Consider the following 18,223-nt stretch of genomic DNA (forward strand, 5'->3'; position numbering starts at 1 on the left):
GTCTCCTCTCCCCGTCTATCCCTCGGTAGGGTCTCCTCTTCCTCTCTGTCCCTCTGTAACGTCTCCTCTCCCTCTCTATCCCTCTGTAACGTCTCCTCTCCCTCTCTGTCCCTCTGTAGGGTCTCCTCTCCCTCTCTAACCCTCTGTAGGGTCTCCTCTCCCTCTCTAACCCTCTGTAACATCTCCTCTCCCTCTCTGTCCCTCTGTAACATCTCCTCTCCCTCTCTATCCCTCTGTAACATCTCCTGTCCCTCTGTAGGGTCACCTCTCCCTCTCTGTCCATTTGTAGGGTCTCCTCTCCCTCTCTGTCCCTCTGTAGGGTCTCCTATACCTCTCTGCCCCTTTGTAAGATCTCCTCTCCCTCTCTATCCCTCTGTAACGTCTCCTCTCCCTCTCTGTCCCTCTGTAGGGTCTCCTCTCCCTCTCTGTCCCTCTGTAACATCTCCTCTCCCTCTCTATCCCTCTGTAACGTCTCCTCTCCCTCTCTGTCCCTCTGTAGGGTCTCTTCTCCCTCTCTGTCCCTATGTAGGGTCTCCTCTCCCTCTCCGTCCCTCTGTAGGGTCTCCTCTCCCTCTCTGTCCCTCTGTAGGGTCTCCTCTCCCTCTCTGTCCCTTTGTAAGGTCTCCTCTCCCTCGCTGTCCCTTTGTAGGGTCTCCTCTCCCTCTCTGTCTCTCTGTAGGGTCTCCTCTACCTCTCTGTCCCTTTGTAGGGTCTCCTCTCCCTCTCTGTCCCTTTGTAGGGTCTCCTCTCCCTCTCTGTCCCTTTGTAAGGTCTCCTCTCCCTCTCTGTCCCTTTGTAAGGTCTCCTCTCCCTCTCTGTCCCTCTGTAGGGTCTCCTCTCCCTCTCTGCCTCTCTTTCTGTCTTAATGCATGCACTGCTACAGGGCCTTGCACATTTAGGACTTCAGCTGTCTGTCTGGACAGTTCTGCAGCTCTTCCAATCTGTATGCATTTCTATAAACTGAGATCATTCTTTCTGAGTAAGCGCTCTCAAGTGTGGGTCACACGTGCCACACACAATCCTGTCTCTGATAAGAGAGTCTGTGATTACTAAAGTTGTAGGTGGCCACTAAGGTCCTCAATTCAGTGAGATATTTGTTTTAACTCTCATCTTGGCCCTGACTGCACATTAAAATATATTTTTTACTTGGATCACAAAATACATCCATTGCTGCAATTACTTCCTCAACAAAGATATTGTCTTTTGTACTGCCCACACAGAGGGTCTCATAAATGGGTGCGCAAGATGGCGGTCAGTACAGATGATTTGTTTTGGTAGTTGAAGGAATTATTATTATTATTATTTCCTTACCTAATTATGACCATTGGATTATTTCTAAGGCCATAAAACCGTGTATGAATATGGTTTAGTTTATTTACCAAAGTAATTGATTGCTTTCTGCAGAGAAAGAGAGATTGTCAGATGGACAATTAACCACGGACAACAATGCTCACAACTTGCGCCCCTCCAGTCCCCAGCTCAGGCCTTTACCTAACGACCCTGGCACTCCCGTCATGCCCCAGGGGGAAAATATGAGAGTCCAAGAGGGCATGTCACTTCTTGAGATGTAAAACAATATTGTAATGCTTTTGACAGCAAAGATGGATGAAAGGGCAAATGGCTTGGATGTCATGGTTAGGGAGAATATGATGAAAATTGAGGCCATTAAGAAATCTGTTGACTTTATCCTTGGAGAAGTGAAAACCCTCAAGAGTGACATGAAGAAAGTGGAAGTGAAAAGAAGGTGGCTGAACTTGAGCAAAAGGTGAATGAGGAGGAGAGATACCAGCGCAGGTGGAACCTGAGGCTCCACGGAATTCCAGAGTTGCAGACCTAGAATGCAGCTCTAAGTGAACTGGAACAAAGTGTTGTTGTCTGGTAAATATTGTATATCTAATAAGGTGAAAGAAGTATCATACAAACTCATTCATAGAATCTACCCTGTAAAGACCTTTATTATACACAGATTTAAAATAGCTACTGATAACAAATGTATATTTTGTGATTGTGACCCAGACCCAGCCCCCCCCCATCTGTTAGGTTTATGCACTCTTGTTTGTATATTTATGTTTTTTGTATTTGTTGTGTTCATAATACATTTAAAAAAATATTTTTTTTAAAGAGGGTCTCATAAATATCTGCCTTTTCCCCCAATGCGATTATACAGTAGCTCCACTTTGTAGTCATCAGGTTTTTCTCCCATGTACACATTTAATTCGTCGATCGATCTTTTCCAGGTGAGTGCTAAATTACAATCATCAAAGTATATTTTTCCCGGTTAGTTTCAGTGCATTTTCCATGACGATTTATTTGTAGAATGGAACGTTAGCTACTCATGAATCTGCCTGTATCCAATAGCCAGTTAGCTGGCTATCGTGACTATGATAAAAGCTAACGTTGACGTTTAGCTTGATGACTTGCTTGTTAACGCGGCACTTTTCCAAAATGACGCCTGGGATCTATTCTTTATTTTAATCGATGAGATCCAGGTTCTTTTGAGTACCGCTGCCACCATGTTTCAATATGCGTTGTGTTGTAGTCACGACAGACAAATATATATAGTTAAGCAAACTTTACTATGCATGGTGTCAACCAGCACATTCAGTACATTAATAAGGTAAGTAACAATTTCCAGTAAATCAGCAGAGTGGAGTTATGTAGTGTTGTTTATTGAGGTCTGAGCCCTTTGGAATTATATGAATCAGATGGAGAAGAACAGGCTGTTGGTCTGAATGTTGTTATGTCTGGCAGAACAAGCATGAGGTTACCCTCCCCAAATCCTACCCTTAATCATCGGTGAAACATGACCTTCTAGTCTGCACTGTCATAAGGGAGAGACTGGGGGAGCGATATTGAGTGTATTCAGTCAGTAAAATGTAAAGAATATGGAATTAAAAGTTGCTTTGGAAATGTGTTGAAAGCTGTGAGGGCTGCTGAATTCAAAATAGCCCCAGACCCTCCTGTATGAAAGAATTTTATAGGTAATTGGGTCATCATGCCTTCTAAGATTACGTCTTGATCTGTGAAGTTGCACACTCCGCTCATGGATTTAACAATGGTGGAAACTCCAGCCAATTCTTACATTCCAATGCTTTCACATACATGTTGAGAAGTGTGCAAGTGCACATTTTGGGAGAATTATGTCAAATTTGGCTGGATGGAATTTTCACCATATGTCTTCCACCTTTCCAATTGTTTCAGATGTATAGAAGTGCCTAAAGTGTATGGGCATGGTGTTGATTATAAATTCTGATTTATAATGATCCTTTCTTGCCTTTTGATTGCTGTGGGTTTTTATAATGTCCAGTTGGTGGCAGTAATGCACATTTTATAGGCTTGCTATCTTTCATGAGTCACTTACTAAGTAAGTAGTAGCAGAGACTGAAGAGGAAGTGAGATGTTGGTTTCTATGGGAGTGTAAACCAATAGGCCTAGAACTGAACAGGGGCATAGATCTGCTCTGGGGTAAATGAAGAAGACAACTCCAAGCTGCCTTACCTCATGACTTTGGTAAAGATATAATAATTGTTTTAGTGGCATTCAGTTGAAGAGGTTGAGTCTCCATGTAGATGTGGTAGCGTTTCCTTTTGTAACAGAAATTTTCCTAAAACGCTGTAATCTTATCGAAGATTATGTTGATTTAAACTAAAGAGTTTGTCTCTCTATAGTGACATCATGAACCCCACTCCTGAGCCCAAGAGCGGAGGTTTGAAAGTGTAAATAAAACACATTATAATCCCGGAACTACCTGATACATCTGTCACGGGGGATTCTTGCCAGTGGACCTTGGAACCCAACACAGTCAATGAGCACCTGTATCTTTCTGAGGGGAACCAGATGGTTACTGGAATTGTGTAGGCTTTCTTAGTGTCCAACAAGCTTTCTCTGCCCTTAGCCTTGTTCTGAACAACTCTAAAACAAAGGTCATGTCGTTTGGTAAGAAGAATGACCCTCTCCCCACAGAGGTGATTACTACCGCTGAGGATTTAGAGCTTGAGGTAGTCACCTCATACAAGTATTTGTGAGTATGACTTGATGGTACATTGTCCTTCTCTCAGCACATATCAAAGCTGCAGGCTAAAGTTAAATCTAGACTTGGTTTCCTCTATCGTAATCGTTCCTCTTTCACTCCAGTTGCCAAACTAACCCTGATTCAGATGACCATCCTACCCATGCTGGACTACGGAGACATAATTTATAGATCGACAGGTAAGGGTGCTCTCAAACGGCTAGATGTTGTTAGCCATTCGGATTTGCCACCAATGCTCCTTATAGGACACATCACTGCACTTTGTACTCCTCTGTAAACTGGTCATGTCTGTATACCCGTCTCAAGAACCACTGGTTGATGGTTATTTATAAAACCCTCTTAGGCCTCACTCACCCCTCTCTGAGATATCTACTGCAGCCCTCATCCTCCACATACAACAACCGTTCTGCCAGTCGCATTCTGTTAAAGGTCCCTAAAGCACACGCATCCCTGGGTCACTCGTCTTTTCAGTTTGCTGCAGTTAGTGACTGGAACGAGCTGCAACAAACACTCAAACTGGACAGTTTTATCTTAATCTCTTCATTCAGAGACTCAGTCATGGATACTCTTACTGACAGTAGTGGTTGCTTTGCGTGATGTTGTTGTCTCTACATTCTTTTACTGACAGTTGTGGTTGTTTTGCGTGATGTTGTTGTCTCTACATTCTTTTACTGACAGTTGTGGTTGCTTTGCGTGATGTTGTTGTCTCTACATTCTTTTACTGACAGTTGTGGTTGCTTTGCGTGATGTTGTTGTCTCTACATTCTTTTACTGACAGTTGTGGTTGCTTTGCGTGATGTTGTTGTCTCTACATTCTTTTACTGACAGTTGTGGTTGCTTTGCGTGATGTTGTTGTCTCTACATTCTTTTACTGACAGTAGTGGCTGCTTTGCGTGATGTTGTTGTCTCTACATTCTTTTACTGACAGTTGTGGTTGCTTTGCGTGATGTTGTTGTCTCTACATTCTTTTACTGACAGTAGTGGCTGCTTTGCGTGATGTTGTTGTCTCTACATTCTTTTACTGACAGTTGTGGTTGCTTTGCGTGATGTTGTTGTCTCTACATTCTTTTACTGACAGTAGTGGTTGCTTTGTGTGATGTGTTGTTGTCTCTACATTCTTTTACTGACAGTAGTGGTTGCTTTGTGTGATGTGTTGTTGTCTCTACATTCTTTTACTGACAGTAGTGGCTGCTTTGCGTGATGTGTTGTTGTCTCTACATTCTTTTACTGACAGTAGTGGCTGCTTTGCGTGATGTGTTGTTGTCTCTACATTCTTTTACTGACAGTTGTGGCTGCTTTGCGTGATGTGTTGTTGTCTCTACATTCTTTTACTGACAGTTGTGGTTGCTTTGCGTGATGTGTTGTTGTCTCTACATTCTTTTACTGACAGTTGTGGTTGCTTTGCGTGATGTGTTGTTGTCTCTACATTCTTTTACTGACAGTTGTGGTTGCTTTGCGTGATGTGTTGTTGTCTCTACATTCTTGCCCTTTGTGCAGTTGTCTGTGCCCAATAATGTTTGTACCATGTTTTGTGCTGCTACCATGTTATTTTTATATATTTATTATTTTTATCCCAGCCCCCATCCCCACAGGAGGCCTTTTGCCTTTTGGTAGGCTGTCATTGTAAATAAGAATTTGTTCTTAACTGACTTGCCTAGTTAAATAAAGTTTAAATAAATAAATACCTTAAAAAAAATTTTTTTTTACAATAATGTCAGAAGAAGCAGCTTTATTTCATACAGCAAAAGTTTCCATTTCTGGGAAAACTGGGGTGATCTACTCACAGCCAATGGCAGGTCATAATTGTGGGAAACATTCGTCAATTACCCACCTGTCTAAATAAAAGTGAAACATTTTAATTGAAAAATAAATGATTATTAAATAGTGGCAATATCATATCAGCCTTTGTTTGACTGTGAAGTATTTATAGTGCTTATGAAGACTTTTTGAAAGTTATTTTTCTTGTGACCAAATAGTCATTAGTCATGAGTGTTCTTTAGTTTTTAAGAAATAAAGGAACTTACTGTAGATATGCCCTTGAGTCTGCAACAACTGCCTGATCTTTGCGCAACACCACACCTCTTACAGAATACAGCGTTTCCTTCCCAGTCACAACCACTTTACTTCCAGAACTCTGCTACTTGGTCAGTGTGTGTAACAACATGGCAGAGGCCACGGACCTGATCAGTTGTTCGATCTGTCTGGATCTACTGAAGGATCCAGTCGCTATTCCCTGTGGACACAACTACTGTATGGACTGTATTAAAGGCTGCTGGGATCAGGATGATCTAAAAGGTGTGTACAGCTGTCCCCAGTGCAGGCAGACCTTTACCCCAAGACCTGTTCTGAACAGAAACCCTCTACTAACTGAGTTTGTGGAGAATCTGAAGAAGACAGGAATCCAAGCTGTTCCTCCAGCTCTCTGTTTTGGTGGACCTGGAGATGTTGAGTGTGACGTCTGTACTCTGAAAAAATTAAAAGCCGTAAAGTCCTGTCTGGTGTGTTTAGCCTCTTACTGTGAGACTCACCTCCAGCATCACTATGAATCTCCTGCATTTAAAAAACACAAGCTGGTCAGAGCCTCCACACAACTACAGGAGAAGATCTGCACTCATCATGACAAGCTGCTGGAGGTTTACTGCCGTACGGATCAGCAGTGTATCTGTTATCAGTGTGAGATAGAGAAACACAAAGGCCATGATACCGTTTCTCCAGCAGTAGAAAGGATTGAGAGGCTGGTAAGGGCAACAACTCTAAACATCTCATCCAGGATACAGTATATCTGAAGATGTAATTAATCAGAGAATCATTTAATGTGAGAGTCATTATGTCTGTATGATGTTACGTCTATGTGATGGTACTAATGTGACGGTACTGACGGTGACGGTACGTCTATGTGATGGTACTATGCTTTTAGAAAGACACATCCAATACAAATTAACACATGATATTTAAGCTTTCATTCTATGACATTTGTTTCTGTACAGAAACAGTTAAGTGAGAACCAGGCCAGGCAGAGAATTCAGGAGAGAGAGGTGAAGATACAGGAGGTGAGACAGGCTGTGAAGTCACTCAAGGTGAGTTTGACATGTTTCCACTTAACAGATAGTACTCTATAAAGTGACTTACTATTCCTAAACTGAAGTGCAGTATAACTAGGGGGAACAGGCTGGGGTTCTGGTGAGAGCTGAATAAATAGACTGGTTCATTTTTATGGCTAGGCATCCCGCTAGTGGGACAACTTCCGGTGAAACTGGAGGGGGCGCAATTCAAATAAATAGTCATAAATATTATGGATATTCAACATTTAAGTACATACAAGTGTCTTATAGCAGCTGGAAGCTTAAATTCTTGTTAATCTAACTGCATTGTCTGATTTACAGTAGCTATTTCAGCAAAAATATACCATGTGATTGTTTGAGGATGGCACCCCACATCAACATTTTTTTCCACTGGCACAGGTTTCATACATTCACAAATAACAATGAAATATTCACTTACTTTTTGAAAATCTTCCTCTGATTTGTCATCCAAAGGGTCCCATCTATAACATGTAGTGTCGTTTTGTTAGATAAAATCCTTCTTTATATCCCAAAAAGTCAGTTTAGTTTGTGCCATCGATTTGAGTAATCCACTCGTTCAACGTGCTGAGAAAGGAATCCTAAAATCTATCCCTAAACTTTGTTTCAACAAGTCAAAATACTTTCTATCTTCTCCTCAGATACCCTAAAATTATGTGCAGGTGCTAGTGTTTGTAGCTGACTTTCCGACAGCATCTTACCTGCATTGCTCTGTACCAAAACAATTGTTGTTAAATGTAACGTGAACAAGTATTCTTACTAAAAGAAGCTTTCGTATCAAACCAGACGTCCCGAGTCATTACTTTGAAGTTAGTTAGTCTAAAAGTACTAAAACTGATATTTCTTATTCGTTTTTGAATTTACAAGCCTGAAACCTTGAACATAGACTGCTGACACCCTGTGGAAGCCAAAGCAATTGCAGTCAGGGAGCTAATTGTCAATATGACCTTATACTTGCCATTTTAAGAGGATGGTCTCTCCCAAAAAAATTCTGGTTGGTTTTTCTTAGAATTTTCTCCTACCATATCTATTGTTATATTCTCCTACATTATTTTAACATTTCTACAAACTTCAAAGTGTTTTCTTTCCAATGGTACCACTTATATGCATATCCTGGCTTCAGGGCCTGAGCAACAGGCAGTTTACTTTGGGCTTCAGGAGGAAATGGAGAAAAAAGGGGCCTAGCCCTATTAAAATGTAACCCCTCCTCTCTGTTTGTCCTAACAGTGCTCTGCACAGACAGCAGTTGGGGTAAGTGAGAGGATCTTTACTGTGCTGGTCCACTCTATTGACAAAACGCGCTCTGAGATGACGGCGCTGATCAGAGCCCAGGAGAAGGCTGAAGTGAGTCGGGCTGAAGGACTCCTGAAGCAACTGGAGCAGGATGTCGCTGAGCTGAAGAGGAGAGAGGCTGAGTTGGAGCAACTCTCACACACAGAGGATCACATCCATTTCCTCCAGGTGGCATCATGACTCTCTGTCCATTGCAGCAGGTGTCACTCCTGAAGTGTAGTCAATGTCTTTATCCGTGATCAAATGTTAATTGGCACGTGCTTCGTAAACAACTAGGTGTAGACTAACAGTAAAATGCTTACTTACGAGCCCTTCTCAACAATGCAGAATTTAAATGTAAAAAATGTTAATAGAAATAAAAATAGTAACATGAGAAATAAATACATAATGAGCAATGATAGCTTGGCTATATACAGTACAGGGGGTACCAGTACTGAGTCTATGCGCAGGGGTACGAGGAAATTGAGGTAAATATGAACATATAGTTTGGGGTAAAGTGACAAGGCAACAGGATAGATATACAGTGGCAGCAGCATATGTGATAAGTGTGTGAGTGGGTGGGTAGAGTGCTTTTAGTGGGTGGGTAGAGTGCTTTTAGTGGGTGGGTAGAGTGCTTTTAGCAGTATTATGGCTTGGGGGTAGAAGCTGTTCAGGAGCTTTTGGGTCCCAGTAAGTTTGCCATGTAGTAGCAGAGAGAATAGGCTATAACACGGGTGGCTGGAGTCTGACAATTTTTAAAGCCTTCCTCTGACACTGCCTGGTATAGAGTTCCTGGATGGCAGGAAGTTCGGTCCCAGTGATGTAATGGGCCATACGTACTACTCTCTGTAGCGCCTTGCGGTCGAAAGCCAAGCAGTTGCCATACCAAGTTGTGATGAGCCAGTTGATAGTCTCAGTGGTACAGCTGTAGACCTTTTTGAGGATCTGAGGGCCCATGCAAAATCTTTTCAGCCTCCTGAGGGGGAAGAGATGTTATCGTCCACTCTTCTCGACTGTGTTGGTCTGTTTGAACCGTGCTAGGTCCATAGCGATGTGGACACCGAGGAACTTGTAGCTCTCAATCCGTTCCACTACAGCCCTGTTGATGTGAATGGGGGCGTTTGGCCCTCCGTTTCCTGTAGTCCACGATCAGCTCTTTTGCCTTGCCCACATTGATAATATTTGACTTATTTTCTGATCTGTGTCTGTAGAGTTTCCAGTCTGTCTGTGTCCCTCCTGGATCTGAGGCCTTACCCAGCATCACTGTCAACCAAATCTCATTTGAGGATTTAAAGAAATCAATATCTGCACTTAAACAGCGACTGGAGGTTATATTCAAGGAGGAAATGGCCAAGATACCTGGGAAAGGTAGGACTTCACACACAAACAGCAAAGGTACAGCGTTATATCTTATTGTTTTTTGGAAATGTTTGTACATAAAGATTATGTTGCTTTATCTGGCAAGAGAGTAAATCATATGGTATGATCATGTAATTTGATGTTGAACAGTAAATGTGAGAACAATTTTTTAGCTTGTCAGACTTTCTATATTGTATCTTTAACATGACATGTTTCATGAAATCTCTCTTGTTGGCACTCTTTCATACCATTCTAGTGCTGGTGCCAGCGACCATAAGTACCGAGGAATATGGTAATGTTGCTTTTGGGGCCAACTCAATATTAAATTATATTAGATTTTAGGTTACCTCTATGATAATGATGATTTATCAATTCATATACAGTACCATTCAAATGTTTGGACACCTACTCATTCAAGGGTTTTTCTTTATTTTTTACTAGTAGTGGTTTCTTTGCAGCAATTCGACCTTGAAGGCCTAATTCACGCAGTCTCCTCTTAACAGTTGATGTTGAGATGAGTCTGTTACTTGAACTCTGAAGCATTAATTTGGGCTGCAATCTAAGGTGCAGTTAACTCTAATGAACTTATCCTCTGCATCAGAGGTAACTCTGGGTCTTCCTTTCCTGTGGCAGTCCTCATGAGGGCCAGTTTCATCATAGCACTTGATGGTTTTTGCGACTGCACTTGAAGAACCTTTCAAAGTTCTTGAAATGTTCCACATTGACTGACCTTCATGTCTTAAATTAATGATGGACAGTCATTTCACTTTGCTTATTTGAGCTGTTCTTGCCAGAATACGGACTTGGTCTTTTACCAAATCTTCTGTATACCACCCCTACCTTGTCACAACACTACTGATTGCCTCAAATACATTAAGGAAAGAAATTCCACAAATGAACTTTAAACACGGCACACCTGTTAATTAAAATGCATTCCAGGTGACTACATCATGAAGCTGGTTGAGAGAGTGTGCAAAACTGTCACTAAGGCAAAGGGTGGCTACTTTGAAGAATCTGAAATATTAAATATATGTTTAACACTTATTTGGTTGCTACATGATTCCATGTGTTATTTCATAGTTTTGATATCTTCTCTATTATTGTAGAATGTAGAAAATCATAAAAATAATGCATTTTTTGACTGGTACTATAAAAATCTAGAGGCAGATTGAAAGATGGTGATATTATTGTCATGATAACTTTACCCCTCTCGCTCTCTCTCTCTCTCTCTCCAACTGAAGGTGTCCAGTTTGTGGATGAGCAAAGGTCTGAGCTCATTCAGAGGGTAACCATGGTGATGCCTATAGCAGATGAACTGCTTCAGAGATGCATGCTTCATAAAGAAATGTATAATACTATCCGTAATGCCAGGCCCAGCCAGGAACAGATGAGACTGCTGTATGAGGCCCTACACTCAGGAGGCTCTAAGGTGAAAGCAGCCTTTTATGAGATTCTACGGGAAAAACAACACTATCTAGTCAATCTGGGTAAGTGCACAAACGTTTTAACATAACTGTTGTTGAGTGTGCCCAGGGCCATGATGATCAGAGTGGATCAGCTATATTTGATTATCTCTGTTATCCATAGCAACAAATCTTCATGATGTTCCACTCCCCAAACCCAGGATCAGAGAAGAGTTCTTGAAATGTGAGTTTGAAACGCACAATTCCATATACCCATGCATGCACACACTATTACGTCTGCATTTTCAACTTTGTTTTGATATTTTCTCAGATTCCTTACCGCTCACATTGGATCCTAACTCAGCTCAAGAGTGCCTGTGTCTGTCTGAGGGAAACAGGAAGGTGACAAATAATGGAAAGACCCAGCCCTACCTTCACCATTCAGACAGATTTACCTACTTCGTCCAGGTGCTGTGTAGAGAGGGTCTGTCTAGAGCCAGCTACTGGGAGGTAGAGTGGAGTGGGGATTCTGTTAATGTAGCCGTCTCATATAAAAGAATCATCAGGAAAGGAGACCAATGGAATGGCGTCGCTGCATTTGGAAGGAATGATCTGTCACTGAGTTTATACTGCTCAACCTCTAGCTGTACTTTCATGCACAATTGCTCTACAACTGTTATCACTGTCCCCTGCTCCTCCAGAGTTGGCGTGTACCTGGACCACAAGGCAGGAACTCTGTCCTTCTACAACGTTTCTGACACAATGACTCTCCTCCACAGAGTGCAGACCACATTCACTGAACCTCTTTATCCTGGGTTTACAGTTGGTCATGGATCATCTGTGAAGATACTGACAAAATGATAGAAGTAAAGCAGCTTTCATATTAAACTCAGTATGGGTTTAATCCATAACATTGTTATTTCTCTTTTTTTTATATAATCTTGAGAAGTTCGGAAAAATATGCTTAATGTCTCTGCTGATGGAGTGCTGCTGTTTTCCCCAGCTCTGACATAACAGATTGTTTATGTCCTGACTGCAAATCTGATGAACCAGGGTTTGTTGTATAAACACATGCAAGCTGGCCTCTATGTGGGTTGAGGTAAATAGTAAGCCATGAGAAACTCAAACAAGGCCTAGTTCCAGTTTGGCAGTTAGCTCCTACCACTTCAGTGTGCACAAGTTTGACAGGACCGGAAGGATGTAAGCAATATGGAGGCTGCTTCACTTGGCCTATTATAAAAGCACATGGAGTCATCACCTATCCCATTCTTTTAGATCTGCAACACCAACATGTAGGGAAAGGGGACCACAATGGAATCAGGCTTATACATACAGTAGGTTACAGGATTCTGTCAACGCAAAATAAAATGAAATGTTATTTGTCACATCTGCTGAATACAATTTGTAGACCTTACTTTGAAATTCTTACTTACAAGCCCTCAACCAAAAATGCAGTTTTAAGAAATAAGAGTAACAAATAATTAAGAGCAGCAGTAAAATAACAATAGTACAGGTGGCACCGTTTAATCGAGATAGTTGAGGTTATATATACATGAAGGTAGTTATTAAAGTGACTTATGCATCGATAAGAGACTTCCTTAGATATTGTTTACCAGCTGTTTACAAATATATATAGGCTGCCACCTCGTCTTACCAAAGGCTGCTGTTCTATCCTGCAAGATATCAAATCAAATCAAATCAAATCAAATTTATTTATATAGCCCTTCGTACATCAGCTGATATCTCAAAGTGCTGTACAGAAACCCAGCCTAAAACCCCAAACAGCAAACAATGCAGGTGTAAAAGCACGGTGGCTAGGAAAAACTCCCTAGAAAGGCCAAAACCTAGGAAGAAACCTAGAGAGGAACCGGGCTATGTGGGGTGGCCAGTCCTCTTCTGGCTGTGCCGGGTAGAGATTATAACAGAACATGACCAAGATGTTCAAATGTTCATAAATGACCAGCATGGTCAAATAATAATAAGGCAGAACAGTTGAAACTGGAGCAGCAGCACAGTCAGATGGACTGGTACAATGTATAACCCGCCAGCTGTATGTTATTCATGTTGTCGTTCAGCCACGACTCTGTGAAACATAAGCTATTACAGATTTGAATGTCCCATTGATAGGATATACGTGCTTTTAGTTCATCCAATGTATTAGTCAGTGATTGTACGTTGGCTAATAGTACAGATTGCAACGGCAGATTAGCCTCTCGTCAGCGGATCCTCACAAGGCACCCCGATCTTCTGTTCAGTTCAAGGTGAGTTGTCGCTGTTCTGATTTCTAGAAGCTCTTTTCGGTCATAAGAGACGGTAGCAGCAACATTATGTACAAAATAAGTTACAAACAACGTGAAAAAACACAAAATAGCACGGTTGGGTAAGAGCTCATAAAACGGCAGCCATCTTCTCCTGCGCCATCTTTTCACATACAAACACATATTCAGTATGACATCAGAAATGAACTGTTGATAGACACGTGATGCCGCGGAGCTGAGCAGACGTTGACAAACCGAGCTCTTCAAAGTTATTCTATTTTTACCTAAATAACAACGTTGAAACAATATTCTAACATCGGCTGATAAATTGTCAAGTACTTACCTTCCCAAAGAGCCATGGACCTCCGACCGAGAGGCAAGAAGGACGACCAAAACGTTGTTGATTCCCAAGATAAAGATAACGCTACAGCTAGCAAGATTAGCATTAGCCCTCATAACTCAGCCGACAGTCCCAGACTGTTGCTCTCAGCAACCTCTTGCGAGCCTGCCGACATGCTGGCTACTCTCCTCCGGGAAATTCAGGATGGTAACAGAGGTCTTTCTCTGAAAATCGATAAGAAATCGGCTGAACTCCATTCTTCCATTGACGGCCTGAAATCCTCCATGACTGTTCTCCTTTTGAGAACGACTGAGGCAGAGCTGCGCATTAGCACAGTTGAAGATACCATCGCTAGACATGACCAGGTCTTGACACAACTGCAAAAGGACAATGCCTACCTCAAAAACAAAGTAGATCAGATGGAGAACCAGAGTAGATGTAGTAATATCCGTGTGGTGGGATTGAAAGAGGACAGCGAGGGCCGTGACCCGGTCCGTTTCTTCACTCAATGGATCCCGGAGGTCCTAGGCATAACCAACTTCACCAAGCCGCTGGACATCGAACGCGCCCACAGAACATCAGCGCCGAAACCCCGGCCAGATGAGCCCCCACGAGCCTCCTGATCAGGTTCCTCCGTTTCCAAGACAGAGAGAAGATACTGCAACTCACAAGAGCCAAAGGGGACATCGCCATCGATGGGAAGAGGATCAGCCTTTTCCCGGATATGAGCGCGGACCTCGCCAGACGCCGCAAGCAGTTCAGACCTGCCGCCAAAGCACTGAAGGAGAAGAACATCACCGGCTACCTCATCCACCCTGCGCGGATTAAAGTTCATTACAAAGGCCAAAGGCCATCTCTCCAACACACCGGGAGAAGTGCACACTTTTCTCAAAGAACTGAGCAACGTCTGAGTCTGAGCCAGGACGGTCTCTCTGGGGGATAAAATGCAGTTTGTTTGTTTTCTCTTATCCGGATTGAACTGCTGGTATCTCCCGGTCACTTTAATTGATTTGTACATTTTCAACTAACAGTATCTTCCCGGGGTGAGTTCTATTACATTTACAGGAGAGTATATTTTGGTTTAGTCCATATCTACTGGGCGAAGCAATAAGTGGGTTTAGGCCCACTGCTTTCCCCCTCATTTATGTTAATCTTTCGTAAAGAGACTCAAGCAGCCCTTACTGTGGGCAGTAAATATTCAGCCATAAATATCTATTCACAACGTTTGTTTTCAATTTAGAGAGCTCGCAGGTTTTAGTTTACGCCAAGGTTTAGCTAGTAAGAGCAAGATGGAAAGCGAGCAGCAACGTATCTCTACAAGTGTATTCATGTTTGATTGTTGGGACTGTTGTTCTAGTCTGACAATCGTGGTGGGATTTTTATTATTTTTTTATTCCTTTTTTCTATGTTTATTGTTTCCTTCCTAAAGAGACACACAGGTCACTTTTGTGATCAAACCAAAGTTGAAACATTTCCTAATTATCTGCATATGATAGATTTCTATTCAGTTACATATTTGAAACCCAACCTATGCTTAATCCACTAATATATGTCACATTCAACGTAAAAGGTCTTAACAGCCCGATTAAAAGGAAAAGAGTCTATACATACCTTAAGAAATTAAAGGCTGACATTGTGTTTTTACAAGAAACACATCTTACAGCCAGTGAACACAAGAAATTGAAGAGGGAATGGGTAGGACAAGTTTTTGCATCCTCTTTTAACTCCAAAGCAAGAGGAACTGCAATTTTGATAAGTAGACACATCCCCTTCTACGTCAACAACACCATCTCTGATCCCTCTGGCAGGTTTGTTTTGGTGCAGGGGCATATGTTTTCAGAGTCTTGGACCCTATTGAATATTTATGCTCCTAACTTCGATGACCATATGTTTATTCAGAATGTCTTCCTTCAGGTTGCTCAAGCACCAACAGGATGGCTACTGGTTGGAGGAGATTTTAATTTTGGCTTAGATACAGTTCTTGATAGGTCTTCTGATAGACCCTCACTTCTTACCAAAGCCGGCAAGCTCACCATGTCATTCATGAAAGATCGCAATTTACTATACATCTAGAGACAGTTGCACCCACAGGATAGGGACTACTCTTTTTATTCACACCCACACAAGACACACACATGCATAGATAACTTTTTACTTTTGACACAACTGTTTCATAGAGTGTTAGATGTCGAGTATCTCCCCAGATTGCTTAGTGACCATTCTCCTCTGGTATTATCAATCTCCATTCCTACCAAGGTAAATGGAGCATATAGATGGAGACTAAATTCTACACTTCTAAAGCAACCTGAATTTTGTGCATTCATCAAAGAGCAGATCAATATTTTTACTTTGACAAACAAACCCTCTGCTCCTGACAGCTTCATTCTTTGGGACACATTGATGGCCTATCTGAGGGGACAGATTATTTCCTATACTAAAGGGCTGAAGAAAAAACACGGTGCGGAAACTGAGTGCCCTTGAATCTGAAATCTCCGAGCTAGATAAAACCTACCAAAGAGGCCCGACTAAAGATCTATACAGGCTTTTGGTAAATAAAAAACTTAAATATAATATTCTGAACACATATCAAGCTGAGAGGGCCATCACTAAATCAAAACAGCCTTATTATGAGCTTGGAGAGAAAGCTCACAAGGTATTGGCATGGCAACTGAAAGCAGAGGAAAGTAAGAGGACAATTAATGCCATAGAAACTCTCACTAAAGAGATATCTTTTGACCCTACTGAAATTAATAACACTTTTAAGAAATACTATGAAGACCTCTACACTTCCCAATCAAGCGATGATCTATCAGAGATAGACTCCTTTCTCTCCTCTCTCAACCTCCCATGCCTGTCAGGGGAAGACAGCGAGCGCCTGAGTGAACACTTCTCAGTCCCTGAATTGTTGGAGGCCATTAAATCCTTACCTTCTAATAAATCTCCTGGGGAGGATGGCTTCCCTCCAGAGTTCTATAAAGAATTTAGGGAGCTGTTGGTCCCCTACCTTATGGAGGTACTTAAAAAAAGCCAGAGAAGACAACTGCTTTCCAGAGTCCTTCTCTCAAGCAGTGATTACTGTAATCCACAAGAAAGGGAAAAACCCGCTAAAGTGCGCCTCCTATAGACCAATCTCTCTCCTTAACACAGATTGTAAACTGGTCACCAAGATGCTATCTAAGAGACTGGAGTCATGTCTTCCCCTGTTGGTCAACCCAGATCAGACTGGCTTCATAATTAATAGATTGTCCTCCAATAATCTCAGATGGTTCTTTGATATAATTCACCTTGCTAACAAAAACAAAATACCTGGTGTCGCAGTCTCCCTCGGCGCTGAAAAGGCCTTTGAATGGCCATACCTCTTTCACGTCTTGGAAAAGTTCGGTTTAGGTACCGTGTTTGTAAATTTGATAAAATCACTCTACAAATCTCCTAAAGCTAGGATTGCTACCAATGGGATTACTTCCTCCTCTTTCCCTCTCTATAGGGGGAACAGACAAGGTTGCCCAATTAGCCCCCACCTCGTTGCCCTCGCCATCGAACCGTTGGCTGAGGCTATTAGAACGTGCCCTGACATACATGGCTTTGAGGTGGGCCCCCATACCCATAAATTATCACTCTTTGCGGACGACCTTATCTTATTCCTAACAAACCCAGAACACTCCCTCTCTCACTTGCAGATCCTACTACAGTGTTATAGTTCTTTCTCTGGATATAAGGTCAATCTTGATAAAAGCGAAATCTTACCGTTGTCTGTCTTTGACCATCATACCATCAAGCACAAGTTCCCTTTTAGATGGTCTCCTATGGGCTTCACATATTTGGGCGTAATGGTGGATGGTAATCTGATCAACCTCTATAAACTCAATCTGGCCAGTTTGTTGCAAAAGGTGGAGGTTGACCTTTGTAAAAAAATATATAGATTTTAATTTTACCTTTATTTAACCAGGCAAGTCAGTTAAGAACATATTCTTATTTTCAATGACGGCCTGGGAACAGTGGGTTAACTGCCTGTTCAGGGACAGATTTGTACCTTGTCAGCTCGGGGGTTTGAACTCGCAACCTTCCGGTTACTAGTCCAACGCTCTAACCACCCCGAGTGGATGGACTTACCTCTCACTCTACTGGGTAGAATCAATGCAATTAAAATGAATGTCCTGCCCAGGTTTCTATATCTGTTTCAATCTCTCCCTATCCCTGTTCCCGCAGCATTTTCTTCCTCTCTCGACAAGCTGACCAGACGGTTTATCTGGCACGGCAAAACCCCTAGGGTTGGCCTGGATAAACTGACCCTTGATTACAGTCAAGGGGGCTTAAACCTCCCCAATTTTAGAATGTACTACTGGGCTGCACAGTCTAGGTTTCTGGCTCAGAGGTTTGACAATGGTCCCTCTCCCTCATGGTTGAACATTGAAAAGCTTGAGGTAAATGATGACACTGGGGCAGATTTGTTTTACAAATGGGACAGAAAATCTATAAAAAAA

The 18,223-nt window shown here is 42.0% G+C and overlaps 1 protein-coding gene across 3 annotated transcripts; it reads left to right on the forward strand.

The window, feature by feature from the left end:
• The first annotated feature begins 5,633 nt into the window (after positions 1-5,633).
• LOC124017519 (E3 ubiquitin/ISG15 ligase TRIM25-like) lies at positions 5,634-12,524 on the forward strand. Of its 3 annotated transcripts, none has more exons than XM_046332734.1 (8): positions 5,634-6,768; positions 7,018-7,107; positions 8,338-8,571; positions 9,594-9,777; positions 9,998-10,033; positions 10,983-11,228; positions 11,329-11,388; positions 11,476-12,524. In XM_046332734.1, exons 1-8 carry the CDS (start codon positions 6,193-6,195, stop codon positions 12,003-12,005), a joined length of 1,956 nt encoding a protein of 651 aa, XP_046188690.1. In that variant the 5' UTR covers positions 5,634-6,192; the 3' UTR covers positions 12,006-12,524. The 3 variants fall into 3 exon arrangements, with proteins under 3 accessions (XP_046188690.1, XP_046188691.1, XP_046188692.1); XM_046332735.1 differs by having other exon boundaries at positions 9,594-9,750; XM_046332736.1 differs by lacking the exon at positions 9,998-10,033 and having other exon boundaries at positions 9,594-9,750.
• Positions 12,525-18,223: the final 5,699 nt, after the last annotated feature.

This window comes from Oncorhynchus gorbuscha, unplaced genomic scaffold, assembly GCF_021184085.1.
Source record: "Oncorhynchus gorbuscha isolate QuinsamMale2020 ecotype Even-year unplaced genomic scaffold, OgorEven_v1.0 Un_scaffold_2654, whole genome shotgun sequence".
Lineage (NCBI taxonomy): Eukaryota > Metazoa > Chordata > Actinopteri > Salmoniformes > Salmonidae > Oncorhynchus > Oncorhynchus gorbuscha.